The 25,685-nt window shown below is 42.8% G+C and overlaps 2 protein-coding genes across 10 annotated transcripts in view; one reads left to right on the top strand and one right to left on the bottom strand.

Moving 5' to 3' along the window:
• The window catches only part of TET1 (tet methylcytosine dioxygenase 1), a 77,268-nt gene extending 67,477 nt beyond the window's left edge, over positions 1–9,791 (bottom strand). For 4 of the 6 annotated variants that reach the window (XR_013952703.1, XM_080597437.1, XM_080597438.1 and 1 more), the window contains exon 1: positions 7,067–7,780. The gene's annotated coding sequence lies outside the window, so the exon portion shown is untranslated. Of the gene's footprint in view, positions 1–7,066; positions 7,781–7,850; positions 7,956–9,564 lie in introns of those variants that run through there. The other 2 variants (XM_080597436.1, XM_080597435.1) reach the window with 2 other exon arrangements.
• Positions 9,792–11,593: 1,802 nt separating this feature from the next.
• Positions 11,594–25,685, top strand: part of SLC25A16 (solute carrier family 25 member 16) — an 18,931-nt gene continuing 4,839 nt past the window's right edge. The window contains exons 1-6 of one of the 4 annotated variants that reach the window (XR_013952724.1): positions 11,594–14,268; positions 14,657–14,749; positions 17,039–17,172; positions 18,777–18,840; positions 24,561–24,682; positions 25,205–25,271. Coding sequence is in view for 3 of the 4 variants with exons in the window: in XM_080597541.1 (XP_080453667.1) it covers positions 14,169–14,268; positions 14,657–14,749; positions 17,039–17,172; positions 18,777–18,840; positions 24,561–24,682; positions 25,205–25,271 (580 nt within the window). In the remaining variant the exon portion in view is untranslated. Of the gene's footprint in view, positions 14,331–14,354; positions 14,546–14,656; positions 14,750–17,038; positions 17,173–18,776; positions 18,841–24,560; positions 24,683–25,204; positions 25,272–25,685 lie in introns of those variants that run through there. The other 3 variants (XM_080597541.1, XM_080597543.1, XM_080597542.1) reach the window with 3 other exon arrangements.

The raw sequence follows: 25,685 nt of genomic DNA, 5'->3' as shown, positions 1-25,685 counted from the left end.
AATAAAATTTACATCCACATATACACTGTGGAGCATAAAACTACCACCCTAAGGACATTTGGGGCAAAGGAACAAAGCTGAGTTTACGTGGTGTATGTGCACACTCATACATCATCCCAAGGCCATCCTTCACACTCCAACAGGCTGCCCACCATGGTACAATCCAGGTAAAAACAGAGAATTAACTACCTCCCTAAACACATCTAGCTTGTAGTGCTGCTCACGGAGGAACTGGACCAGGGAAGAATCTCCTTTCCCAGAGTTATATCCTGGGATAAAACACCAGAACACCGTACTACACTGCAAGCCTGGGTCCTGCCTAGCTATACCAAATGTACTATGCAAGCCATCACCTCTGCTTCGCCAGCAGGACTACTACCATATTTGCCATCAACGCAATACCTACCACAAGGTTTATCCTAAGCTTCTGCCCCCAAATATGACTGCAATGCAAAAGCCCCTGAACTCCCCAAATACAACCCAGCCATCTCAGAGGATACAACCAACTCTTCTTGCTCCAGAGCAATTTTCTTCAAGGTGGTTTGTGTTTTTCACAGTTTTAAAGCAATTCTTTTAAGTACACAGTTTTTAAGTACATGCTATTTTAAAATACCTGTGGAAGGCTTTAGAAGTTTTATTTAGCTCTTCAAATAGATCAGATTGGTAGACAAGAGCATCCTAAAAATGAGAGCAGGCAAAGCCAGAGCAAGAGACTCTAGTCTCAGGCAGGAGAGTGCCTTCCCTTTGTCACCATTCCTAGGTGACCAGCAGGGCTCGTAGGCAGAGCCCTGCTGGTGCAGCCCAGCCTACTTAATGTGTAACTGTAATACACCACCCAGGTTTGGCTGGTGCAGGGCACACAGAAAGGCACAGGACGTAAAAGAGCAGGCTCTGTGAGAACAGACCTCATGTAAGCATAAAAGGGTGCAAAAAACTCACAGCAGCATTGCAGTGTGCCAAGATAAGCTCATCAGCCCACCATGGGGCTCGTCTAGCACAGCCAACGTGCATGGCCTCTATGCAGGACCACCGTCTCTGGCTGCCCCCCAAACAGCACGCCAGCAGTAGGCTCATCTCCAGCTTTGCCTCGGCTGGGAGCAGGCTGCCCAGTTAGCACAATACCTGCCAAGGCTACTGCTAACCTTCCCAAACTCTTTTCTATCTAGCAGCTTGCTTAGAGCACTTTGAAGCCCCGTTCTTGTCCATTCAGCAGCAGCAAGCTGAGTGATCCCGTGTACTACAGAACATAAACCTAATGCTTCAAAGGCCGTTGCCAAAGACCTGAACAGCTCCAGCAGAAGTGCTCTACAGCAGGTGGGTGAGACACTGAAATAAAATAAATACAAAGCTGAAATTAAGGTAATTTGAGAGGTTTCCTCCCCTTACCCTTTCCTGGAGAGGCATGGGGGAAGGGGAGCATGGCCATCACTTGCCACTCCATGAACCCAGTGTCAAAGAGGCTATCAGCAGCATGTCAACAGGTCTACGAAACTGGTTGTTAGCAGCCTGCAAAAAGCTTCCCAGTTTTCTTGTGGTTTGATGAGACAGGGCTCCTCGCTCCAAAGGATAGCCTGGAGGGCTGCAAAACCAGCTGGAAACAAGCAGCAGGCAGCGCATCTGTAGCCATTAGTGGCTGGTGCTACATAACAGTGGTAGGAGAGGAAATGCGAGCTACTTTCGGAGGCTATAGCCAGGAGAGCAAGAAAGAAAGAAAGCAAACAAGGGCCAGACAGTATGGGAATGTGTGAATCAGGAGGGGACCAGAAGAGAGGAAATGAAGCTTTTTCTCTTTATCAGCCCTGAAACAGAAGCAGAATGATGAGAAAACAAATCAGGAATGGAAACAGACTGGATTTCTGAAGATACCAAATGTGTGTTAACACTTTGGTCATACTACTTCTCTACATAAACAGCTGCCACTGCTGCTGTGGAAGTTTTGGAAGCATGATGTCCAAAATCATCAATTAGAAGCTTCATTTATAACTACCTTGTCAATCTTTATTTTTCTTTCAAATTGTATTTATGTGATGATACGCTTTCACCTGCAACTAGAAATTTCAACACTGTTGCTTCAAGACTGAAGAAGTAAGGCTATCCTGTTACATTTTGGTTCTGGCTTTTGTTTTTAACAGAAACCCACCTGTCTGGCAAGAACATCGAAAAGTAACAATGTCAAAGTGTTGCTGCTTTTCAGAGCCAAAATTAGAGGCTCTGAACACAGAGCGGTTGAAGATCTTTTTCTTGGTAAAGAAAGAATGCTGTTATTTGTAGAAAATTGCCTGGCATTTAAATACTGTGTTAGAGAAGATGAGAAAGGCTGTTAGTATTGTCTTGCTCAGAAATGACAATACGGGAACATACAGAAACAAGCAGCAACTGTATCCATTTTGTTTTGATTTTGTCCCTGGAAATATACAGATCTGAGTAATACATCTCTGAAGGTCTTATTTTTTCCCTTTTCTTTTAATACTGGACTCCAGTTTTATTTGTCTGGGACTGAGCACCTGACCTCTGAGGTGACTGTAAGCTCCTGGGAGAAATGCCTGTCAGCACGAAATCCTCACTTCCACTTAAAGAAACCCCAGAGTACTGATAAGTACTACTCTGCCACAATAATCTTAACTGCTAGATGAAAAATGACATTTTAAAAAGAAAGTTTCTAATAAAACCAAATTACATTCTTACTTTCTTGTTTACATTTCTACATTTAGGACCAAAATATTAGGTCGCTACAAGCTGAGCATTCAAGTTTTGTTTTCTGTTGCACTAAGGAATATTTTACCCTCCCTTTTCCTTTTAAAGGGCTGGCAATGACTCTACGTTGATGCCTGCAGCAGTTGCAAATTGCCTGGCGTCACTTCTTAAGGACAGCCAATACCAACACCACGCTAGTCACATTTCAAAGCAAGAAATATTTCCAAAATATCTATGTCAACTAAAAAGGATTATCAAATATAAACCTCATGGGTCAATACGAGAACTTGTCAGTTTTTCACCACCCTGGAGAGAAACAAACTTACTTCAACGCTCTCCTCTCAATGCCACGTCAGATGGGACCTCCCATGCCCTCCCCGAGAGAAAGGACAGGCGTCCCTATAAAGTGAACCAGGTAATAGGTGCAGGAGGGTTTGCAAGGAACTGCCCTAGATAATAACAGTGCATCCTGAAGCTGCTTGTTACTTGAGCTGACTTATCTCTTTAATTCATGTGCAAAACCGAAAGCTGGTTGTAAAGCCAGTTGCTTAAGTTTTGCTCACAGTAATAAATCTGGAGCAATCCCACTGACTGCTATAATCCTCAACAAATACCACTAAAAAGCTAATCAAGGCTAAACCTTCTAGTCTCATCTGGGTCAAAATTCCAAACAGCTATAATGAGAATCTTGTCTACAAAGCACTAGGGGGAATTTAACCCCATATTGCTGGAATGCCTCCAGGAAAAAAAAAAAAAAAAAAAAAAGAAAAGAAAAAAAAGCTTCTCTTATTTACTTTCATTTTCTTTACACAAACTAATATAAAAAAAATCCTTTTAGAAGTAGTGTTTATCAAGATTCCGTTTCATAACTAAGTGGAAATCTGAAAAAAATTAAAAGATATGTTTTCATAAAATGATGGCAGCCTTTTCATGACATCATGAAAGACAGCAAGTGACCCCTAAAAAAAAAAACAACACACAGCTGCATGGGAAAAATCACACAGCTAGGAATAGTCAAGCCTGGTTTCACTACAGCCATAATTAACTAATTAAATGCATTTTGTTTCAGTGTTTAGGTGTCTTTTTAAAAGTCATTTGAAATCAGCCTGATGGAGAAACAAGATCCAGAAGCTTTCAGAAAAGCCACTTCAGCAATAATGAACAGGTCCCAAGCAATAAGGATCACCATTTGACTTGGATGTCACACGATCTCTGATCTGCAATTTTGAATTGAGGAGCATCTCGTCTTCCAGCTGCAAGTGCTTTAAAGGACGATGCAAGACACACCAGAAAAGACAGAAAGTGGAAAACCTGACCCTCATGCTAGATACAAAATCTTTTTTCAGCCCGTTCAGAATTGTCATATCACCTGGATGTTCCTCCCAGCTGCGCCAAAGTCAACCTGCTTTTCAATCTTGCTCCATTCTCTGCGTCTCCTGACTGCTCTGTACAACACTTTGTATATGAAAAGAAGGGAAATGGGTTAAGAGGAGGGAATTATCTTTAAATCCATCCCCCCCCCCCCTCCTTAATCCTTGAGCATCCATTTGGTTTTGGTTAAGAAACAGAAATGAAACTTCTCGCCTGCCTTCTCAGGACCATGAATTATTGTACGCAGGCTCTTGTAGAGGCCTCTCCCCTGTCACCCACCACCACACAGCCTCTCAGACCTCTCCTGCAGAACCACCAGTTCAGACAGAGCTGCAGCCTCGCAGGCCTTCTAACAGCACTGTTTGCTATTTTTCTACATTGATGTTCGCCACCTTGCTTTCCAGGATCACGCCACTCCTGAGGTAAACTGGAGTATTTTATCCAGCCATATTAAACTTAGACTTAAGACAATGCTTCCCAGTAGCACAACCACAATCTGGGACAGACGCTGCAGGATGCTGCTTCAGTTTGAGAGCATAACCCTTCTGCTGATGCTCAGCAGCTGGTCAAGCAGCAAGGCCTTCGCCCTGATGTTTGTCCCTCCTGGACCCAGAAGCCTGCCTCTGAGCCTGGAGCAGAACAGGACTGCCACCAGGTCCCACTTCCCCCCTCTGCGAAGGGAGCCAAGGACTGCCCCAAGGCTTGCATTCTAAGTCTCACTGAATTCAGCAGGAGATGTCAAGACCCAGCATTACGCAACATCATGACTTCAGCATACACTTTGGAGCCTGCACAGTGAAGGAAACTAGCAAAGGCACCACAAAAAAGCCCTCCTAGCTTAGGGAAAGCTCTATTAGAACAATTAAAAAAAAAGGAAAAAAGAAAAAAGGCAAGGAACCACACATGCTTAAACCACAAAACTCGATTAAACCTCAAACAACTGGCACCAAAAACCCATTGTGAAGGCTCACACCGCATGCGCAAGCATCACCCCTAGCATCACCCCTCCGACCCAGGGAGCAACACGCATTTGCTTTCATCTGTTAAGCACAGCTAAACACTGACCTTAACTTGAAGAAATGCTAAAAAGCAAAAAGATAAGTAATTTCTAAAGGCTTACCAAATGAAAACCTTTTCCAACACAATTCTCCTGGAACTTTGGAATAAAAAAAGCAAACAACCCTCCCTAAACTAATCATATTTCCTCCCAATTCTATATTTATTCTGTTTTAAACAATGATTTTCTTTTTGACAGCGCTGGACTCCATTCTCTGAAGATTTTACCTTAAGAAAAAAAACAACCACCCTAACTGAATCACCTTATCTCAAACTCAATTAAAAGAAGGGGGAGGTGGAGGGAAGAACCTTCAGGCAAAGATTAAGCCTGGAAAATTTCAACCTGAAAGGTGTTTTGAAATGTAAGTAACTGAAAACAGAAAGCAGGATGGAAATGCTTAGGCTGGCTTTAACAAGCACGGGTAGTGCACCAGCCATAATAAAACATTATCAGTGGGGATTTTGAATTATTACACAATGAAGAATTCAGTTCTACAGAAATCACAACTATCAGAAAGTTCCTCGGTCTCATCTTGAATTCCTCCCTGATTACCTGCCCTGTGTAAACCAGCCCATCTGGCATAACCCAGCCTTCTCCTTCACAGCCAGGGCCAGCCCGGCTACCTGCCCAGACCCAGAACAAATGCTACGTTTTCTGGATTCAATCCCTACTCTTAATTTGTGTTGACTGACATTAATGAAAACAAGGTGATTACTGTATGGAAGAGCCCACTGCCTCTCCATAAAAGTGCCTTAAAAAGCGTACTGAGCACAGGTGGGAAAAACTACTAGTCAGAAGATTTTTAAATTATTTTTACAGGTTTCTACGCTGGCTGTAAAATTTAAAGAGACACCTTTGCCCTTTAAGGCTGCTTGGTCATACTTGAGATATGTAGCACTGCAAGTGCACGGTTGCTCAGCTTTGCTGTTATAGCATTGATGCCTCTGGAAGAGAGGCTCTCTGGTCAGGTCTGTGCTGGTCGCATTCTGTCGCTCTTTAAAGTCTCTCTGGGGTGCAGGATCAGCTGGGCACACGACAGGCACGACTCCTCAAACTGCTGCTGTGCCTGGTGCCTTCTGCAGATCCTACACGCTCCTGGGGTACACTGAGCTGTACCTTGGCAAGACGAAGCGGTGCTGCCCCCCTGCAGGCTGCCCTGTCCTTTTCCCTCACCCATCCCTCGCAGCGAGCCATGCCATCCCATTCCCTCACCCGTCCCTGCCCCGGGGCTCCCTAAAGAGTACGGCGGGGCCGCCCGGCTCGGGCTCAGCTGCCCAGCGGCACCGGGGGGCTGAGGCCCCCCTGGGCCGGGCCAGGCTTTGCCTCCTTCAGCGAGCGCAGGCGGGCGGACCCGGGGGGGAAGGGAAAGAGGGAAGGGGAGAAGGGAAGGGAAGGAGGGAAGGGGCAGGCCTGGCGCTAGGGGAGGCGGCGGCTCCTCGTGGCCCGCCGGCCCCGCGACCCGCCCGGGGGCGGGCGGTCCCCGCGGGGCTGCAGGGGGCAGACAAAGGGGCCGCCCCCCTGCAAAGCCGGGGGGGGACCGGGGAGGGGGGAACTCGCCCCAGGGCCGCTCCCCTGGGGCCCAGCGCGGAGCGGCAGCTGCTGGCAGCGCTGCACGGCCCCCGCCCGCAGTGGGGGGGGCTGCCGGGCAGGGTCCCTTGCACGGCTCCGTGTCTCTCCGGGGGGAGCTGCAGACGGTTTCGCTGGCCCGGTGGCTTTCTGCAGGCAGGCTCTGGCCGCGGGGGGCAGCAGGAGTGGGCTCGTTGGCTCTGTCGGCGCTCAATAGCCCCCGGGCTGCCCCATCGCCACTCCGGGGCCACCCCCTACCCAACTCCTCAGCGGGCCGAGCAAGAGGAGAGAGGAAGAAGAGGGTGGGGGGGTGTTAAAAATTAAAAGCGTGAGGAAGTAGAGCCCCCCCCCCCAACTCCCCCCTCCCCCGGTACGTACCAGGGCTGCGGCGCGGCCAGCCCGCGGCTACCGGCGAGGGGCGACGCTGGCCTGGCTCGGCGCCGGCTCGGCGCGGCTGGGTTCATGGCTCCCGCCTCGCTGCCGGTCCCCGCGGCGCGACGAGCCCAGCGCGGCTGGCGGAGCCCCGGCGGCGAAACGTGCGGGCGGCGGCGGCCCCGGCCGGACCCTCCGGGAGGGAGCGGGGAGGGCAGGGGAGGGGAGGGGGCGGCTCGGCGGGGAGCTCGCCGCACTCAGCCCTCCCGGCAGGCGGCAAAACACGCCCTGGATCCCCGCCGCTGGAGCCGGATCCCCCGGCCGCCCCCCCGCGGCTGGCCCGGCTCGGGGAAGCGGGAGGCACTGAGCCCGCACAGCTCCGGGGCTGAGATGTGTCCCCCCGCAAGAGAGAACCGCTGGGACCCCCCCCAGGCACCGTTGCTGCCTCCCGGAGCTGCCTGGTAGTAACCAGGCTGGACCCGCTCGTCCTACCCGAGTCATCAGCACGGCCCAAAGCAGGCCACCAACGCTAGTGTCTCGTCACACTGGAAAACTGATGGTGGAAGGGGATCTCTGAGACTCTACAGCTCAGAAGTACTTTTTGAAAAAAAAGCTTCGTTATTAAGTCTCTGGCTGTTGCACTAGAAAATACTTAAAATGTGAAGCAAGCCATTCAAATGCAAGTCTGCAGGGAGGCTTCTCTGCCCACATCCACTCCTGCAAGGGCGTTTTAACACAAGTGTTTTGCTACCTATTTTAATTCGCGTGAGAAAGGAGAGGCAGCACAGACCTGCACGGCTTATTGTTCCTGCCATCTCCTCCTGGCATCAGTTCAGAACCCGTGGGTGCCCATCACCAGTTTGTACCTCCATCCTCTTCTCTCTTCTTCATTTCCCTGCAGCCAAAAAGGAATATGATCTGGGAACCTTAGCCATGCTCACAGACATCTCAGATATAATGCAGCAAACCCAGCAGCACATACACCTGAAATTAAAGCATTTGCCTGATCCGCTTTCACTGGCTGCTAATTTTAACCCTAGATGGGAGCTCTCTATTCAGGGTGTAGCCATCCCCTCTGAGGGTTTGGGTAGATTACTTTGTGCAGTGCAGGATATCAAGACTTCTGTCATTCTAGTAACCTGCCCAACAAAAAGAAGAGGTAACAAACTTTAATTAGGAAAGAATACATGATTAGAGAAGAACTATTGCTCTCCTAGTGCTGCACATAGCAGAAGTAGAAGGAAATTGGAAGCTGATGATAAAACCCCACATAAGCTAAGAGCATGGTTCCTGGCAAGATGGGAACACATTAGAAAGTGTGGGCTTGAATAAAACAGAAGGAGAAACACATAACCTGGAGGAAAGCAACAAGCACAAGGGAAAAGGCTTGTGGAATAAAAAGTGTAATATAATCAACCAAACACTAACATGTTCAATCACTGCCCCATTAAGAACTCCACTAAAAGCTAAGAAACAAACTAGAATTAACTTTTGGTTGCTTTCATTAACACAGACATACACCTGTGGTCTTTTTCAACACTAACAAATAACCTGGAAGGTGACTAGCACAAGGTGACAATCTTTCCTGACACTGCTAAGATGCTCAGCCTACGAAAACAAAAGCAGAGTGTAAAAGTTCGTAGAAAGAACTCGCAGTAACGACTGGCTGGACAACAAAATGGTGGATGAAATTATTTGACTAAAACGCAAAGCGAGGCACATGGGGAAAACGCAGAAATCACAGCCTCTGAATTAGCTAGTATCATTCAAAACAGAGGCCCTGGTACTGTGACAGACAGTTCTGTGAAACTCTTCTGTGTGCTCAGTAGTGTCAGGAGCCATTACAAAAGGAGGAGAAAACAGAACAGGAGACACAGGAGATACCACCATTCCATCATTTAGTCCAATCTATCATTTGCGAAGATCTTGAATATAACACACAGTTCTTGTCCCCACAGCTTGAAAAGTGACAGGCACCACCTAAGAAGGTACAAGGGTGGTAATAGCAGCCAGAAGTACAAGGAGCAACTAAGCACTCCAAGACTTTCACCCTGGAAGAATGGCCAGCTAGATTAAACACCAAATAGTATATTTTAAAAACAAACAACACAAAGTATTAACGAAGAATGGTCACTATTTCAAGCCAATTTATCAAATAAACACATCAGATGATAGCTACTTCCATGCAGTGTATGGTTAAACCATAGAACTCACTGCTACAAAGCACTGTAGATGCTAAAAGTCTTAACAGGTTAAATATTCTTAAAAATTCATGGGAGAAAACTGAATCAAAATCTGCTTAATAGAAGAGTGCTATTTCAGCTGTGCATTACTGGAAGGTAAGAGTATCTTAAGAAAATGGCCCTGTATGCTACTTCAGCCTTCTTCCAGGGATGTGCTACTAGCAACTGCCAGAGGTAGTTTTCAGCTGGTAGACCTTTGGCCTAACACAGCACTACCATCCCTGCATGTTTATCCAAATGAATGTTGGAATTGGCACTTACCTGCAGAACAAATAAAACTGGGCAATGAAGTACTGAAGAATATAATGCAGGAACCCGGAATTAGCTCCACATCATTGTCACCTCTAGCAAAAGTCAGGTCTGCGCTCAGTACCAGAGATCCGTGCAGAGCACCTGCTCGCTGAGGAAGAGGAAGCCAAGCACAATAATGTAAGCGGGGGACAGGAACCATGCTGGCCACTGCCTACCCCACTGCACCCATGCAAGGAAAACAGAACAGGTCTGGTGACAGCAACCAGGTCCAGCCAAGAGTCCTAGGGAATACTGCTGTCAGATGATGAGACATGTCTGAAGATGGACCAAGAAGTCAACAAAGAGATCAGAAACAGTTCTAGGGACCCAACAGGAAAATAAGGCTTGACATAATCCAAGCGAATGGGGGCAGAGTCCATGAAAACTAAAGAAAATCACCTTTTTTAAAAAAAAAAAATATATATATATATATAACCCAGGGCTGAGCTTAAATAGCAGTCCTGTGTCCTAGGGCAGAGCATTTGGGTAGAGGCCCCAGGTGCAGCTGATCAGGACCATTTAGGCCTATTAGTGCCCTGATGCTGGAAACAGAACTGTTCAGGTACGCTGGCCCAAAATCAGTCCTGCAGAATCATCTGGATCAGACCTCTGATCATCTATCCTCAGTCCAGGCTAGGGAGGGTTAGAGGTCACTGCTGCCAAGCCTGAGTCAAGCCCTCCACAAGCCAAACCCCCTAGGAATTACACCGCAAAGACACCTAAACTGTTCTGTAAGGGAAAGATTGGATCTGTCCTATGTAGACTTCTGGTGCCAGGTGCTTGTAATGGAAATGTGATGCTGAGACATTAGAGCTGGCTTCTTGTGTGATTACAAACCATGGGTTAAAGCATCTACCTTGCAAAGCCTCCCTCCTATTTATTGACTCGGACTCTGGTGAGAAAATGAGGGGCCAGCTCTTAGACCAGCCGTGACCTGGGAAGCTACATGCTGCACCTCTGCAGGGCTACACCTGCGAACCCACCTGAATGCAAGCCAGGCACTGCTAATGTCTTTGTAACACAGATAATCAGATAAATCACCCACAGAATTGTCAGTTGGCAGTATTTGAAAGAGAAGTCTTGAATAATGTGTTTAATGCAGAAACTCTTGAATTCTAATTGTGGTTTTGACAATGACTTCCTCATTTAGTCTTTCTTGGCCCTGGTTCTGGAGATAGTATCTACCTGCCTGATAGGCACTGAAAGTAAGGTAACATTTGGAATTGTACCAAACACAGACAGTTTAAGTGTTAATACTATTTTATAATACTATAATTCCCTCTTCTGCCCCAGTTTTATATAGGTCCATTGCATTTAATCTAAACATTTTTTATCAGATGTTCTTGACCTGTGGCTGACAGACTACACACAGCCTACGGAACAAATCTTCCAAGGACAGCCCCAGCTTGCCACCCTCTTTTCAAAAGGGCAATTTGAGAGCAGACTGTAAACCAAATGGGGCAGTAGTTTGCCCCTATTTCCCATTTTTCTTGGGAAATCTTGGCCCGTACTTCACTACATGACTATGCATGAGCAGTATAATGCACGAGGGCAGACTAACCGTGCTGTGCCTGGCCAATAAACATAGTCTGGCAGTAAACACTATGCCTGGGAAGATACTAGCTAACTTTTCACGCACCAGTCTGGCATTTATGGGTGCTTCAAGTCTGCTGCACTTGTGCAGTAGCCTTATTAAGTGACGCTAGAGTGCGTGAAGTCTGCACCTCTTCCCTGCACTTGAAAGAAAATTATAGGCCAGTTTAAAGAAACTTGGCAGCACTGTGTTTGCAAGCTCAATGACTTTGGAGAATCAAATATTTCTGTGCCTTAAAGACCTCACTGGCAAGACACAGGTAGGGACTATAAGGCTCCTGATTGTACCAACAGGATTTAATGGCCCGGACCAGCCCCACCTGGGCCCTCCCCTGCCCATGGGCCCAGCAGCTCTATTTAAGCTCAAGCCTGGGCATCTATTTCTTGTTTGAGCTATGTTATAGGTGTGGCTGTTGCTAGTTCTGGCTTTAGCCTTGTTTCCTCACTGGGTCTTGTTACTAGATAATTTTTAGACTTATCTCTAGTCCTATTTTATCTCCTATTGTTCCCGATGTACTTCTGTTAACAGACCCTAGACCTGCTTTGTCTTTCGATGTGTTAAGAGCCTGTTTCTAGCACCTAGCTCTGCTTCTCCTGCTACAGGACTGCACCCTGTTGGTGAGGATGCAGCCTGTGCTGTGGGTCAACCTTGGTTCCTGGCTCAGTTCACATTGGGAAGCAGTATCTGTACTGTTGTGTGGTGCTAGAGAGCTCAAGATGCAGTAGTAGCAAGGTATTAAGACTTCCCTAGATGTTTTCAGTTTGCAAGCCATGTCTTTATGGGAGAAAGAAAAAATAAAGCTTCAAATTCCTGAGTCTTGTGTGTAGAAGCTTAGGACTTATGGTGGCTTTGGATACAGGTTAGGGCAAATGAACAGCTAGACAGATACCACTTCAGGTCAGTAACCTGTAAAGACCAGAAATAAATATAAAGAAGAAAAAAAAACTTACCCTAAAGCCTAGAGGTGTGATGCTTGATGAAAACTTGAATGATTATCTCAAAACAGAGCTAGGCATGCCTGAGCATTTTAAGAGTAATGAAAATAATCTTTCCAGAAACAACTGCCATGAGAACAGTTTACCTAACTGTTGTCTTGATAACTTGTTTAAATCGATAATCGCTTGAAACATCTTAATAAAAACAAGCATCTTTAACAGTGCAACAAAGGTGTAAAAATAGAAAGTAATGACATCTATCAACAAAATTACCTACTACCCATTTGAGTTTTTCTTCCACTTTGCAGCTGTTCTCTTGAGTGTCTTGACTTCCATGTCTTCCCCTGTTGTACGGTCAATCTGCCAGGGAAGGCTGACAGTGTCAGGCGTGAGTGTAACTTGAGTGACATTAAAAATGCTGATGACTTTTAAGGATGGGTCATAAAAGAGAGTCACCAGAAAAATTCTGCAAAGGGCATAAACATTTCAAGGTAAGAAGATGAAGTCATAGTAGTAAGAATGTTAAGATTTAAAGGTGTAAATAGAGTTTAAAAAGTTTTAGGCTAAACACAAAGTTCACTGCTGAATTTAATTGTGGTAGTGTTTCTCTGAGGAGATGTTCTGTTTAATTTTGCAATACAAGTTTCTTCCTGCTTTTCTAAAAAGTACCCGGTCATGGTGCACACTTCCCTAAATTACAAGGTCTGACAAAGTTTCTTCCTGAAATACCTCACCGCTGTCGAAAATAAGCAACAGGACATTTATGTGGTTATCAAATTTTTCAAGCTGTGAAACTCTAGAAGACTTTCATCTGTCAGAATCATTGCAACACTTGGGTGAAAACAGTAGATAGAAGAAATTGTTTACCATTGGGGCTGTCCAAGCAGTGCGACTGAGCCTCAGTTCCTGAGCAGAATCCCAAAAGAACACAAATTGACTGTGGAAAATTGTATGAACAGTTACTATAAACCTGGGTATTCAAATAACTCATAATAGGATAGTTGATTTTGCATTGGAGACTTCAACAGGGTGACCTGAACAAAAACTATGGATTGCTGGTTTAGTAAATGTTAAAAGGCTTGAGTTGGCTGCTGTAAAGGGTATTTTATATTCTCCCAGCAAGAGAAGTCTCTGCATATCTCTGCTATGTATTTTATTCTTGGAAAAAAATGCGTGTTAAAACAGCTACACCCCAAATAAGTAATGATCAAACATGTAACCAACTGAGAGCTGAAACAAACTTGTTCTTTAAGCAATGTACTCTGTTAAAGGAAAAAAAAAAAGTCTGTTGAATGCAGTTTGACACAAGCTGAAAGCAGAATGTTCTGAACACTTGCACCTCAGCTCAATGCATATGGGGCAGAAAGTGCAAGAAATGTGAGTAACTGCAGAAAATGTATTGAAAAGCTGACAGCATTAACTTGCTCGCTGATGTCTGGCTTCGGGTACACTCCTTGCCTGTGATGTGTGCATTGGCATTCATTGCATGCTGAGCTCCTGTCCTCTAAATGGTTTCTGGTAAGCCCTCTGCAGTGTATTCATCAAAGACGCTGTGGACAGCCTAAGAAGTTGCGCAACACTCCTGATGGCTACAAATACGATGCTGGTTTTGATCGCTCTGATTCCAAGAAAGATAACTTTTTCGTTGCAGCGTCTACCTCCCTTTCTGATGCATTTCGAAACTCGAGCGTGGACGCGCTCAAGAACACGAAGCCACTCTCGCAGACGGACGCTGTTTAAATGCTCGTTGTGCGGCGGGCTCGAAGCGCCGGCCCAGCGGCGCATGGGGCGCGGGCTGCACCCCGCACGGCCGGCCTCGCTTCTGCTCTCCTCTGCTGTGCTCCCCTCGGGCGGGACGCGGCCGGCTCTGACGCCATCTGCATGCGCCGCAGCGCGGCCCGGCGGCCGGGGCCCGGCGCGGTGGCGGCCGCGGGGAGGGCGCGGGCGGCTCCGGCTCCTCCCCTGCACCGCAGCGGCGGCTGCTCCGAGCCGAACCGAGCCGCCCCCCGGAGCCGAGCCGCCGCCGGCCGTGCCCGCGCTGCCCCATGGCCTCCCCGGCGGCGGCGGGCCCCGGCGCTGCGCTGCCGGCCGGTGCGGGTGCGGCGCGGCGTGACTTCTACTGGCTGCGCTCCTTCATCGCCGGAGGTGGGTCGGGGGCGAGTGCTGCCTGCCCCCAGGAGCTGCGGCGGGAGGTGGCTCCCGTGGCGGTAAGGCTCCGTCCGAGGGGTGCTTCCCTCCGGGAGGTGCGAGGGGAGGGGAGCCCTCCTTCGAGGGCAAAGACTTCGCCCAGCGCTGCGGCTTCAGCGGGTGGCGGCCCTTGTCTGCGGCGGCACGTAGACCTAGCTTAGGCAGTGAGGCTGCTGGGGTTTTGTGGCATGCTTCTAGAGGATGTCCCCTAATTGGGGCCTTCTAGACTTCCTATGTAAGTTTCCTCTCACCCACTCCGTTTGAAAATGCATTAGGAAATCCTTTATTTAACTGCTGACTTGAAGAACTTTGGCATCCCATGGCTTTTTTTTCTCCTCTTGGAAAGGTGTCGCAGGGTGTTGTGCCAAAACAACCACTGCACCACTGGATCGAGTGAAGATCTTGCTGCAAGCTCATAACCACCATTACAAACATCTAGGTAAGATGGCTGCGGGCCTAATTTTGTTGTGAAATGCAATGTCTGTCATTTAGGTTTGTTGAGTTATTCAGTGATGAAATGGTGATAAAGGTGCTAATCAGACAGAAGGTTATTTACGTTTGGCAGTCGCTGTGCCGTATATTGCAAGCATTTAAAAACGAAACCAACCAACCAAACCGCCCTTAAACAAGAGATGTTGAGCCTGTACAATTAAGTTGCAGCACTGGTTGACAAGTTAGAGATTGAGATGTCAGAATAATCCTCCATAAGGCGTAAGAGCTGGGGCTTGATCCTCTTCTTACTGAAGTCAGCAGGAGATTGGTAATCACAGGTTCAAAGCTTGGGATCATTTATGTAAGACCTGTCACTGCTGGTAACTGTTACTGTGTTTACTGCCAGTACCGGCCTGCAGGGCTTGTGGGAGTGGGCACTTTTCAGAGCTTGGTGGTCCTTGCAGAGGGGCTGGTGATACCACCTGATATCAGGACCGCTGAGTCCTGTCAGGCTCATGCACTTACCCTCCTTGACAGCAGCGTGATTGATGGGAATTGAAAATAAAAGTGGACTGGTGCTTTGCAAAAGGTGCTGGTGATCTGCATTCGGCATCTGTGTTACATCATGGTGAGAGAGTCAACTCAATTGTCAGCATGTTCAGAACCGTTCGCTGTGGGGCTGTAACAGTGCCCTCTTGTGCATAATACTTGAGATATTTTGTCATATGGTCTTGAAATATGTCCTAACTTATGTCCAGAAATTAAGATGGGTGTCCAGAAAAAAATCATCGAGTTAGTTAACATTACATGAAATGAAACTTCAAAATTTTTAACTTAAAGACTAAAGATCATGTTTTTAAGGCTGGAAAAATAAATCTTGCAACAAAATTCAACGGATGTATATTAACTTTGATGTACGAAAAAGGGAAGCACGAAGCATGTGGCAGCTTGGTAATGCAGTCACATAAGTACACATTCAAATCTTCACTCTAACAATGGAAAGCTGAAATAATTGGTTTGACTAATATTTTAAATTATTACTTTGGTTTGTACTGTGCCATAGGTGGCACTAGATAAGGCAGAGTTAAGACTAGACATAGTTAAGTTTTGTATTCTTCTCCACTTAGAGAGTTAAATACGATTCTGATTGTTAGAAACGTGTCTGACTTGAATGCGTGTCCTTGTTACGTGTAGGCAAAAAAAAAGAAAATTATATGGATAGAATACCTGTATGTGTAGAGATCCAGTGGGTGGGTTCATCGCAGTCCTCACTAAATGTTTTTACTGTCCCTGCTCTGTGGAGTTCATGACAGCTGGATCTCAGAGCGTGTATTGAAAGAAATAAAAACAGTAACTCAGCATTGCAGGGTAGAGAGAAATTCTAGTCGTGGCATAAATATTTTCAGAGGCACATAGTAAGTGCAACCTCTTAAAAATAGATACACTATTGTATTCGTAGAACCCCAGAAGCTAATTAACATTTGTTTAATTTTTAAATGGAAGTTTATCATTTTGTTTTCTGCCTGCAAGTAAGGTAGAGGTGGAAGCTTTACTCAGGTTCACCTCTTCTTAAGTAGTTGCATGTGAAAATTGCTCAACTGTTATGGTTTATTCCTTTAAAGAAAAAAAAATAAAAGGGAAAAAAATGTCAACTTGATAGCAGTTGTTTATAACTAATAATATGCTTATCCTAAAGCTGTTGGTTTTGCCCTAACTTTATGTGATTTTGCATTATTTACCACCCATCAAAAGGGAGTAGGATTGCTGCTTCTTTGAGACAGGAAGTGTAAAATGTTGAAGTAATGGGAGTCTTAAAGTTGTTTACTTCATTTCCTCAGTAATGGCATTTAATCTCTAATTTAGCATGTAACAACAATAGGTTGTTTGCCCATTATTTTAGATTTGTAAGGTTTTTTGTTGTTATTAATTGACTTTGGAATTGAGTGAAATGCAACTCAACAGGTTTATTTCCTTCTGTTGCTAGTCTTAGCTTTTGTGGGTAGCTATTGTCATTTGCAGTAGGATTGGTGGCAGTCCAGGCAAGCATGAGGCTTGAAATATGTGAATGCAGAAGGAGGTTCGCTGAATATAGGAGGCGAGAAAGTTGGTAAAAACTTAACCTTAAACCTCTTCCTTCTGGCAACATTTTGGCATTAAAAGTGGGTTTTCCACTCTCCATAGTTAAAGGAGCAACACGGTTGGACTTTACTTCTATGCATACTGTCCTATTGTACTTGCTTGAAACTTTTTTTTTTTCCAGTGTAATTGTTAAATACCTCTTTTTGCATTGTGGCAGGAGTGTTTTCTACGTTGTGTGCTGTCCCCAGAAAGGAAGGTTACCTTGGGCTGTATAAAGGAAACGGGGCAATGATGATTAGAATCTTTCCATATGGCGCAATTCAATTTATGGCATTTGACCAATATAAAAAGGTAGTTGAATTTATTTTTTTCTCTTCTTTTATTTTTTCTCTTTTCATCTGGCTGCAGTGAATACAGATTTTTAAGTGATCAAAACTAACACTGAAACTTTCGTTTCTTACTAGTTAATCTGCACATCTTTCATAAAGTTGCTTAATTTTATCCAAATCTACCCATTAAAAATTTCAGGGCAACAGTGAAACTGTTTGCAGTGCTGCTTAAGGAAAAATTCCCAACAATTTTTGTTGCTTTGTATTGTTCAGTGTGTGTGGGTTTTTTTTCATATATATATATATATAAAGGTAATTAAAGTCTGCTGCTAGTTATTTTGCTAAAAATAGACCTTTGTGAAGAAAGTAGAAACAAAATACAAAACATAACCTTTTTATTCTTTTTTATACTGTGTTGGAATTCTTAGTACCTGATGGATGGAATAACGTTAACTTGAAAATCTGTCTGGCTGTATTACTCTTATGTTTGACCTGAGAAATGACTGTCAGTGTCAGGCTGTAGATAAAAATGACCTGGAAGAGAAGATGCATATTTCAGGGGGCCCGTGTGATTTGTGTATTCCTTTGTACTCTAATGCATTTAGTCTTTCATAATAAATCCCCACAGCATGTTTTGGAAATCAGATGTTAGCATGACTATGTTTTTAAGCTTATACATAGCGAAAAATACAATTTTACTGTTAGCAATGAGGAATTTCATAGTTGCAAGGTCAGATTTAGTACCCAGTGAAGTAAATTGCAGGATTTTCACTGAAGACAGCAAGATTCAAATTGTGACTTCCCTCCCAGAAAAGGAAGTTTCAGAAGGCTCACACAAAGAACTAACTGTAATGAGCTTCATATGTTCTTTTTTGTGGTGTAATTATAAATGCTGTTGATCAAAACACTATGCTTGTTTTATATTGTGTTGAACAAAAGAGCACAAGCCATGCTTTATAATGAAATGATTTGTGAATCCACAAATTTCAAGAAACCATTTAATGTCATAGCAGTTTCTTGTATCTGTTATTTGACAACAAACATTCAAGATAGTTGATGGAGCAGTGTGTAAAAGGAGGAAAAAAAATCCCAAAGAAGGAATATATGAAATAATCCCATGAATGATTCTTCATAGGAAAAACTGCTTCTTAAAACTGCTCAGTTCTTTGATGCAAGTCTGAAAACTGTTTTCTAACTTCCTTGAAGGACTTGATGTCATTTAGGAAGTTCTTGTTCAAACAAATGTGTAACTTTCCAATTTTGCTCACTGTCCTTTGTACTCTGTCATGCGAAAGGGATAGTATTCAGTTTGCCTTGTTTGAACTGGATTAAAGATGACTAAATAAACAATCTAGTGTCCAAAGTAAATAGTACAAATAAGTTCAACTAATCATTCTGCCTTGTTACAAGTATTTTAATACTTGGGTGTTTTTAATAAGAAATTGGTACCAACATAAATTTTCAGAAAACTCCTTTATCAGTAATTAAGTGGTCTGGTTTGAATTTGTAGGGTTGTAAACTTCTTATAAACAGCTACAGGGTTTGCATTAATGTGCCAGTAAATGGTGTGATGTATTTCCTTGTATTTTCTATATACAACTATTGTAAATGTTCCTTATTTTGTAGGTAATAAAGAAGCACCTTGGGATTTCAGGGCATGTGCATCGGTTAATGGCTGGATCCATGGCAGGTATGGTTTTGTACTTGTGTTTCAGACATCCTTTTTGCTGAAAATCTAGTATTTGATTAGAGGATGGTTTATTGTGTTCTCAGGTCAAACTCCTGCAAATTTGTATTAAGCAAAAATACGTGTAAATGGTTATGGTAACAAATAGTTGCCTAGTTAAAACTGTTTGACTGAGAGTATTCTTTAAAATATATTTGTTCCAACACTGAATTCTGTGCTAGGCTGTAAAGCACAGGTTTTATGGTTTTCCTTATGGCTTCTAAATAATGAAAAATGCAGTCTCATCAGGATGGAGAGTAAAGATGCAGGTTTTTGTAGAATTGGCTCATCAGCCTGTCTGCCATTGCTACTAGGTTGAAAATAAGCCTGGAGAAATAGAGGGAAATGCAGCTGTTTAAATGGGTGGATTCTTTGGATTTCCCAGAAATGTTTATATGTTCAACGTGCAGTGTAGGATTGTCATAATACCCCTTACAGCATATATGTTAACGATAAAAATAATCAGTTATCAATTAGTGCAATAACAGTAGGAAAAATAACCACTTTTAACTGCCAGTATATAATATGGTTATACAAGTCCATTTTTCTTTTGCTGGTCATTCAACCAAATGTAGCTAAGAATAAAAACAGGGGAAGGTAAGTAATAGCGGACAGATTTTTAATCGAGGTGTTTTTTCATGTTTTTACATTGTAAAAGAGGCTTAACACAGTCTATTGACAGTCCTTAACTAGTTGCTATGTATTAATATGTAGTTTCTTTTTTTTTTTTTAAAGGATGAGTTATGCTAACTTCAGTTAAACTAGGAAGACTTTATGAAAGCATTTTGGTTTTGCATGCCATCTGAGAAAAGGGAAAGATATGTTCCAGAACTTGGCTGGCTTTTTGTCTAAAAGAAGTGAAAAAAATACATACATATATATATATATATATAAATATATTATTTTTTCTGGCTTTAACTGCATTAAAAAATATTTTTCCCCAAAGTTCTTTATTATTAGTTTTTTCAGGAGTCTTGTCAGAGACCAGGGACCTGACTTGTGAGACACTGTAAAAAACTTTGAATAATCAGTTAACTCTGTCAGTGTTGGACATGCTGAAATTCTTTGTGTAGATAAATTAATAGCATCTGACATAGTTTTAAGCAGCCTTGTAGTTAAATGTTTTGTGTAGTTTGAGTAACAGAAATATGATGAATATACAGAGAATATATCTGGAAACCCTGATCAAATGAAATGCTTGGCGTGGTGCATTTAAGTACAATACACTCAATAGTCTGGTATTGAGAACCCCAAAACTGAGTAGATGAGCTGGACCTAGGCGTGCAGTGAAATGAGTATAACACACAAGTATGGTAGTAGTGTGACATTTGGGGAGTTCTAATATTTGTTTATTAGGTTGCATTAATATTAGATAAGAGGGGAGGGTTTGTATTGAGCGTGCCAAGAAGATACGGGGAGGAAGGAGGCACAGAGTCTGGAGTGTTAGAAGTTCTCTAGAATTGCAAGCAAAAAGAGAGAAGACTCTTAAAAGCAATTGGCAATATTTCTGGCTTTAACTCCCATGGCTTAGTCTCTTCCTGGCACCAATAAAGGGATATAATCCTCTTTTTTTCTACGTTTAAATGAGTGAAAGAGACAGTGAGCTGCACGCACCTCAATGTTAATGGAGAGGGGTCTTCACAGTTTCCTAGAACATAGTGTTATGCAATTGAAAATGGCTAGCCCTTGGTTCCTATTCCTTTTTGTCCCTTCTGTGCCATCAGACAACACAGCTGTCTGCATTCACTTCAGTGTGTGGTACAGATACTTAAATCTTGCTTATGTCAGTGTTTCCAACATTACTAACAGTCAACAGACCTGAAATCAGCTTCAAAACGGTGGGAACCTTTTGAGTAGCTTTTGTAACTGATAAACGGGATCAAAGGCATATCCACAGGGAAAAGCAAGGCAATGAGGATGGGGGCAGTGGAGTGAGAGAAAAGAAAAACCTATTGTAATGCATGTATTTAAGGAGGTTGAGTTAAAGTTACTGTGGAAACTTCAACTCTGAATTTCCTGGGCCTTGTGTGATTCAAATTTCAGCTGTAACACCTCATTAACAGATAAATGGCTTATAACTTTTTTTTTAAGAAAAGACAGAGCTGGGGAGAGGATTGAGAAATCATAGATGTTAGTGGGGTTTAGGAAACAAAATAACACCTGTATTACAAAATGACTTTGCAAATCTAAATATTTTTCATTTTTCTTACTGACAAATCTGGCTTAAAACAGAAATGTGTATTTCCTCCCCTGCCCTTGATTAACTCAAAAAAAAAAAAAAAGAGCAAAGTGCCGAAATAGACTGGATGTTAACAGAATAAACACAAGTTCTGTGAAACTAATAGAGAAAGAAAGCATGGTGGTGGTTTGTTTGTTTTTACTAAAAGTGATTGGAAAACAGTATGGGGGTAGGAGGGTACTGCTATCTCAATTTTAAATAGTATCTAACTAACAGTTATCTAATTGAGTTAACATTTAAAAAGAATCAGTGCTGTTTACTTCTTCAGGTGCCATTTAGAAAGACATACAATTATGTATTAAAGGCCTAGACATACTAGGACTTGTAAATTATCCAGTTCTTTAACCAGTCTGATGCATGTTCTTTGTCATCAGCTGTGTCTCTCTTTGTATAGTTCCCATAGTTCCCAGTTTTTTTAGAAGATGCCTCCTTGATAAATTAATCTACTTTATGCTAGTGAAGGAGTATGTTTCCTTGCAGGCTGTGACTTGTGTGTATCATTTTCCAAAATGTATATCTCTGAATAACCTGGTAGTACTAATTTAGTCTATGTAGTTTTTGATATAGTACAAAGAGCATGATGTAGAAATCAGATAAAACATGTACATCAGGTATGTTTGCAGTACTTGATCTTTGTATACGTATTTCACTTCGTTCTTGTTTTAGATATGTTTAGTTTTGATTTTCAGAGAAAGAGAGAAAATTATTAAAAATGGAGGAGTAGTAGGGAAATTGGGAGACAGTTCAATACCTATTCAGCTAAACTCATTGTCAACTTCGAAAGCTTGGACGGCCTAATTCTTGTGCTTCGTTTACGCTGAGTCTCAGTAAAAGTCTGTGTAACCCAGTATCTTGTCCCCAAGAGTGGTCAGAGGTGCTTGAAGAAAAATTGGTCAGTGAGAAATGATCTTTCCCTGACAGTTCCTTGACTTCGGTGGGGTAGGTACTTCTGAGTCAGCATTTGCAATGAAAAAGTTGCTGTATTTGAAGAAGTGGTACCTTACAGGAGGGAGGAACTACATCTGCCTTATTACGATTATTTCAGATAAGATGCTGGGATTTGCCATAGGTATCTCTGAACTGGGGAGAGACTTCCAGTTCTGTCCTGTTGAACCAACCTTAGCGGAGATTTCTGTCTCAAGTTAGTTGAAAAAGACGACTTCCTCAGGACAGGGAATCAGTCTTAAGGTGTTGTGGTCCATCTTCTGATAACTCATAGCATTTAGGGAGTAGAGATGAGATTAGTATTCTTGTTGAATTCCCCAAAATGGCTTTCAGTGTCCCAATGCTGCCACCATTCCTCCCAGAAAAGGTAGTGTCTCTTCTGACAGAGAAAATCTTAATCCTTTGCCAATATACGTTTTGCTCATATGAACAGTAAGCAGTAACGTGCCTCTCCAAGTTCCTTCAGGAAAGCATATTTTGTGGTTTTATCATCCATTAATGTTGGACATCCTTTTTTTTTGTTTTTTTGTTTTTTTCCTGTTTCCAGAATTCATGGCTAGAGGATTTTAAGATAAAGTCAAAAATGGGTCCTATTTAAAACCGTACTACATAGTTTCTTTCAGTCCCCTCTGATTTTTTTTTTTTCTTGAATTGTGCTGGTTTTGGACTTCTTGTCGACTACTTAGTGCATTCATCAAACTTTGGGTTGGTCTGTTTGCTAGTCTTTGTACAGAGGATATTCCTGGATACTTAGTGCATGAGTGGAATGAGAATGGGGATAAGTTTGCCCATGTTCTGTATTACGATAACTTTCCTGTGAACTTGAAAGCTCTGTAAAAGTTTTGCTCTTTTTTTCCCCCCTTTTTTGAAACTGCTTGAATTCATCCATTTTACAATATGTCTGGATGTCTTGGGCAATCCATTAGGAAAAGGCTGCAGTCTGAGGGATTGCATTTAATAATGTAGGTCAGTGGAAACAGTTCTAAAATTGCTTTGGTGTTATACAGCTTCCAACTTTTGAACCCTAGGGGTGAGACTGCATCAAAAATCAATGGCAGATGTCTGCTTTTTGTTCAGAGGAATAGTTCAAAATGTCTGAAAGAGGTGTTTTTGTCTTTTAAAATAAAAGCTACAGGACAACAAACTTTGCTCTCAGTTGACAGCTGACCAGTGTCAGCTTTTTGGGTAGCCTTCTCATGCTGTTAATTTTTTTTGTCTGTTCCCATCTAACACTGATATTTTATGTCAGATAATTCAGCTAACTGAAGTTGATTTTTGTCTCTCCAGACATAAGTTATAGAGATCTTTGCTGGAACTGACTGACTGTTTTTGCTTGTTTCACTTTCGTCTCTTCCCTCTTGTGGCTTTCTCCTCCTCTTATGGAAGAGGGAGAAAATGATGCACATACAAAAGAGAGATCATTAACAGAGTATTAAAACTTAGGAGGAACTGGCGATTTCCTGCCAGTGTTCCAAAGTGTGCCCATCTTCTGTAGGATCAATTTTAAGGGTGATCTTTAGATAAAGAAGAGCAGTTGCTAGGAAGCAGAATAGGCTTTTGCTTTCTTCTTCTCCTTTTCCCAGTATTTTTTTTTTTTTCAAGAGCCAGTGGTACACCACCAGAAAATAATCTGGTGAGTAAGAAGATTTTAGTAAGCAGTTTTAACCATCCCCTCCAAATAATTTGTCAGAAACTGAGTGGTTTACCTCAAAGCCTAGTGGTAGAAAGGAATTTGTTATTCAGGTAACTGTTATAGAAGTTATTCTTTGTACTGAAGGTCTGTTTCCAAAATGACAAGTTGGTCGGTTATCTACACAGTTTTGAAGTAGGATTCATCCAGTTATGAGCTAAGATTCTTTTCTTTTTAGCATCTTGTTAAGTCTTGAAATAGTTTTTTTGGTCAAAGTTTTAAAACAGAAGTGCTGGTATAACAGGAACTATAAAAATGCAGTGATGCAACATAGTTCAGTGCTCTTCATTAGTAGGCTCCTGACTTTATTTTAAATGTCATTAGAATATGTTCAGTATTTTCAGATGCAGTAGGTAAATGCATGTATCTCCATCCAGTAATCACATTTGAATTCTGACAACTCTTTGGTAATTAAACATATAAATGGTGCTATTTAGTAGGTAACGTAGGATTAGATTTTGTGGTTGCAGTCCAGTAAAGGCCGAGGCACTTGATTAAGCTGACGCTTATGGGCCACGGTGAAGATTGCTCATGTGAATACAGTTAGGCCTGTAAATCTTTGGAGAATCAAGGTGGACGTGCGCAGCTTCAGTGAACATCGAGTATAAATATAAATGCCTTGTGTGTTGCTGAGGTTGCTATTTGCTGATTATAAGTGATAAAATTTTAAGTGCTTCTTTAACAAAATAATTTATATATGCTATTATATTCACTGCTACAAATGGAAATTCTAATTTTCAAAATAATCCTAGATCCAGATAAGGTGTAGGTGAGTTTTGTTTGCTTGTTTTGTTTTTGTTTTTAATAAAGGTATTACAGCAGTGATTTGTACTTACCCTCTTGATATGGTTAGAGTTCGTCTGGCATTCCAAGTAAAAGGGGAACACAAGTACATGGGAATTATCCATGCATTCAAGATGATTTACACAAAGGTATTTTTTCTTTTAATCTTCAGTCCTGTCAAAGCAAAATATGCTCCTTAAATTATGTTGCACTGCATTGAAGTAGTGCTGGTGGAAAATAACATGAGTTCATTGCGTGCACATTGAACTTAATGTAAAAAGTTATCTGGATGCTTCCTTCTACTTCGGCTGCTAAGATGTAGCTAAGGCTTGTATAAGTGGAAGGTAAAAACAAACAGCAGAGAGAAGTTGGTTTTCAAGAACGTATAGTAACGATTCCAAAAAATGTGGGGAGGAGGGATATGTATAATGCAGAAATATCTCCTAGGTTATGATGTTGGATATAGATTCTTCATTTTCCCTTCTTCATTTATGGAGCCAGCAGTTGTCCCCTCAATTCTTCAAGCACAAGAAACGGCACTTGCTGTTAGCTCCTTGTTGCTAAATGATGCTAGTCAGATTGCTGTTGTGCAAATCTGTATGAACAGATGTGTAGCTTAAGACGTTTGTTGTATTTCTTGCCACAAACATCCATGTATTTTTCTTTCAAAGGAAGGTGGTTTTAGTGGGTTCTACAGAGGGCTGATGCCAACTGTTGTAGGAATGGCTCCATACGCTGGTAAGTTAAAAACAGAACACAGCAATCCTTCACCATTTTTACGTGCTGCTAAATTGCTTGATATATTCGCACAGCTACTTAATTAGCTTCTGTTAAAATTGAGGATGTTTTACTGAATGGAGAGGGGAGGCCACTGGAAGCATTTGTAGTTTTTTATCTAAATTGATCAATGTGTGTTAAAACATCTTCAGCAGGCAAACCCTAGCTTTCCGGAGACTTGGAGTTGAGAGGCAAAGAGGCAAAGTAGTTGTTCTCTTTCTCTTCTGCTTCCCAGTCTTGTCATAAGAAAGCGTGTAGGTTCTCTCTCAAACAGGTAAATCCACGAGAGGGCAGAGGTGGAGGCTTAGAGGCTCTCTGTTGGCTCCATCTCCTGGTGACTTTTGTAAAAATACGTAGCCAAGCTGAAGTAGGTGG

This window comes from Anser brachyrhynchus, assembly GCF_964034855.1.
Source record: "Anser brachyrhynchus genome assembly, chromosome: 6".
Classification (NCBI taxonomy): Eukaryota; Metazoa; Chordata; class Aves; order Anseriformes; family Anatidae; genus Anser; species Anser brachyrhynchus.
Note: the sequence above shows the minus strand (reverse complement) of the source record. Positions and strands in the feature narration are given on the sequence as shown.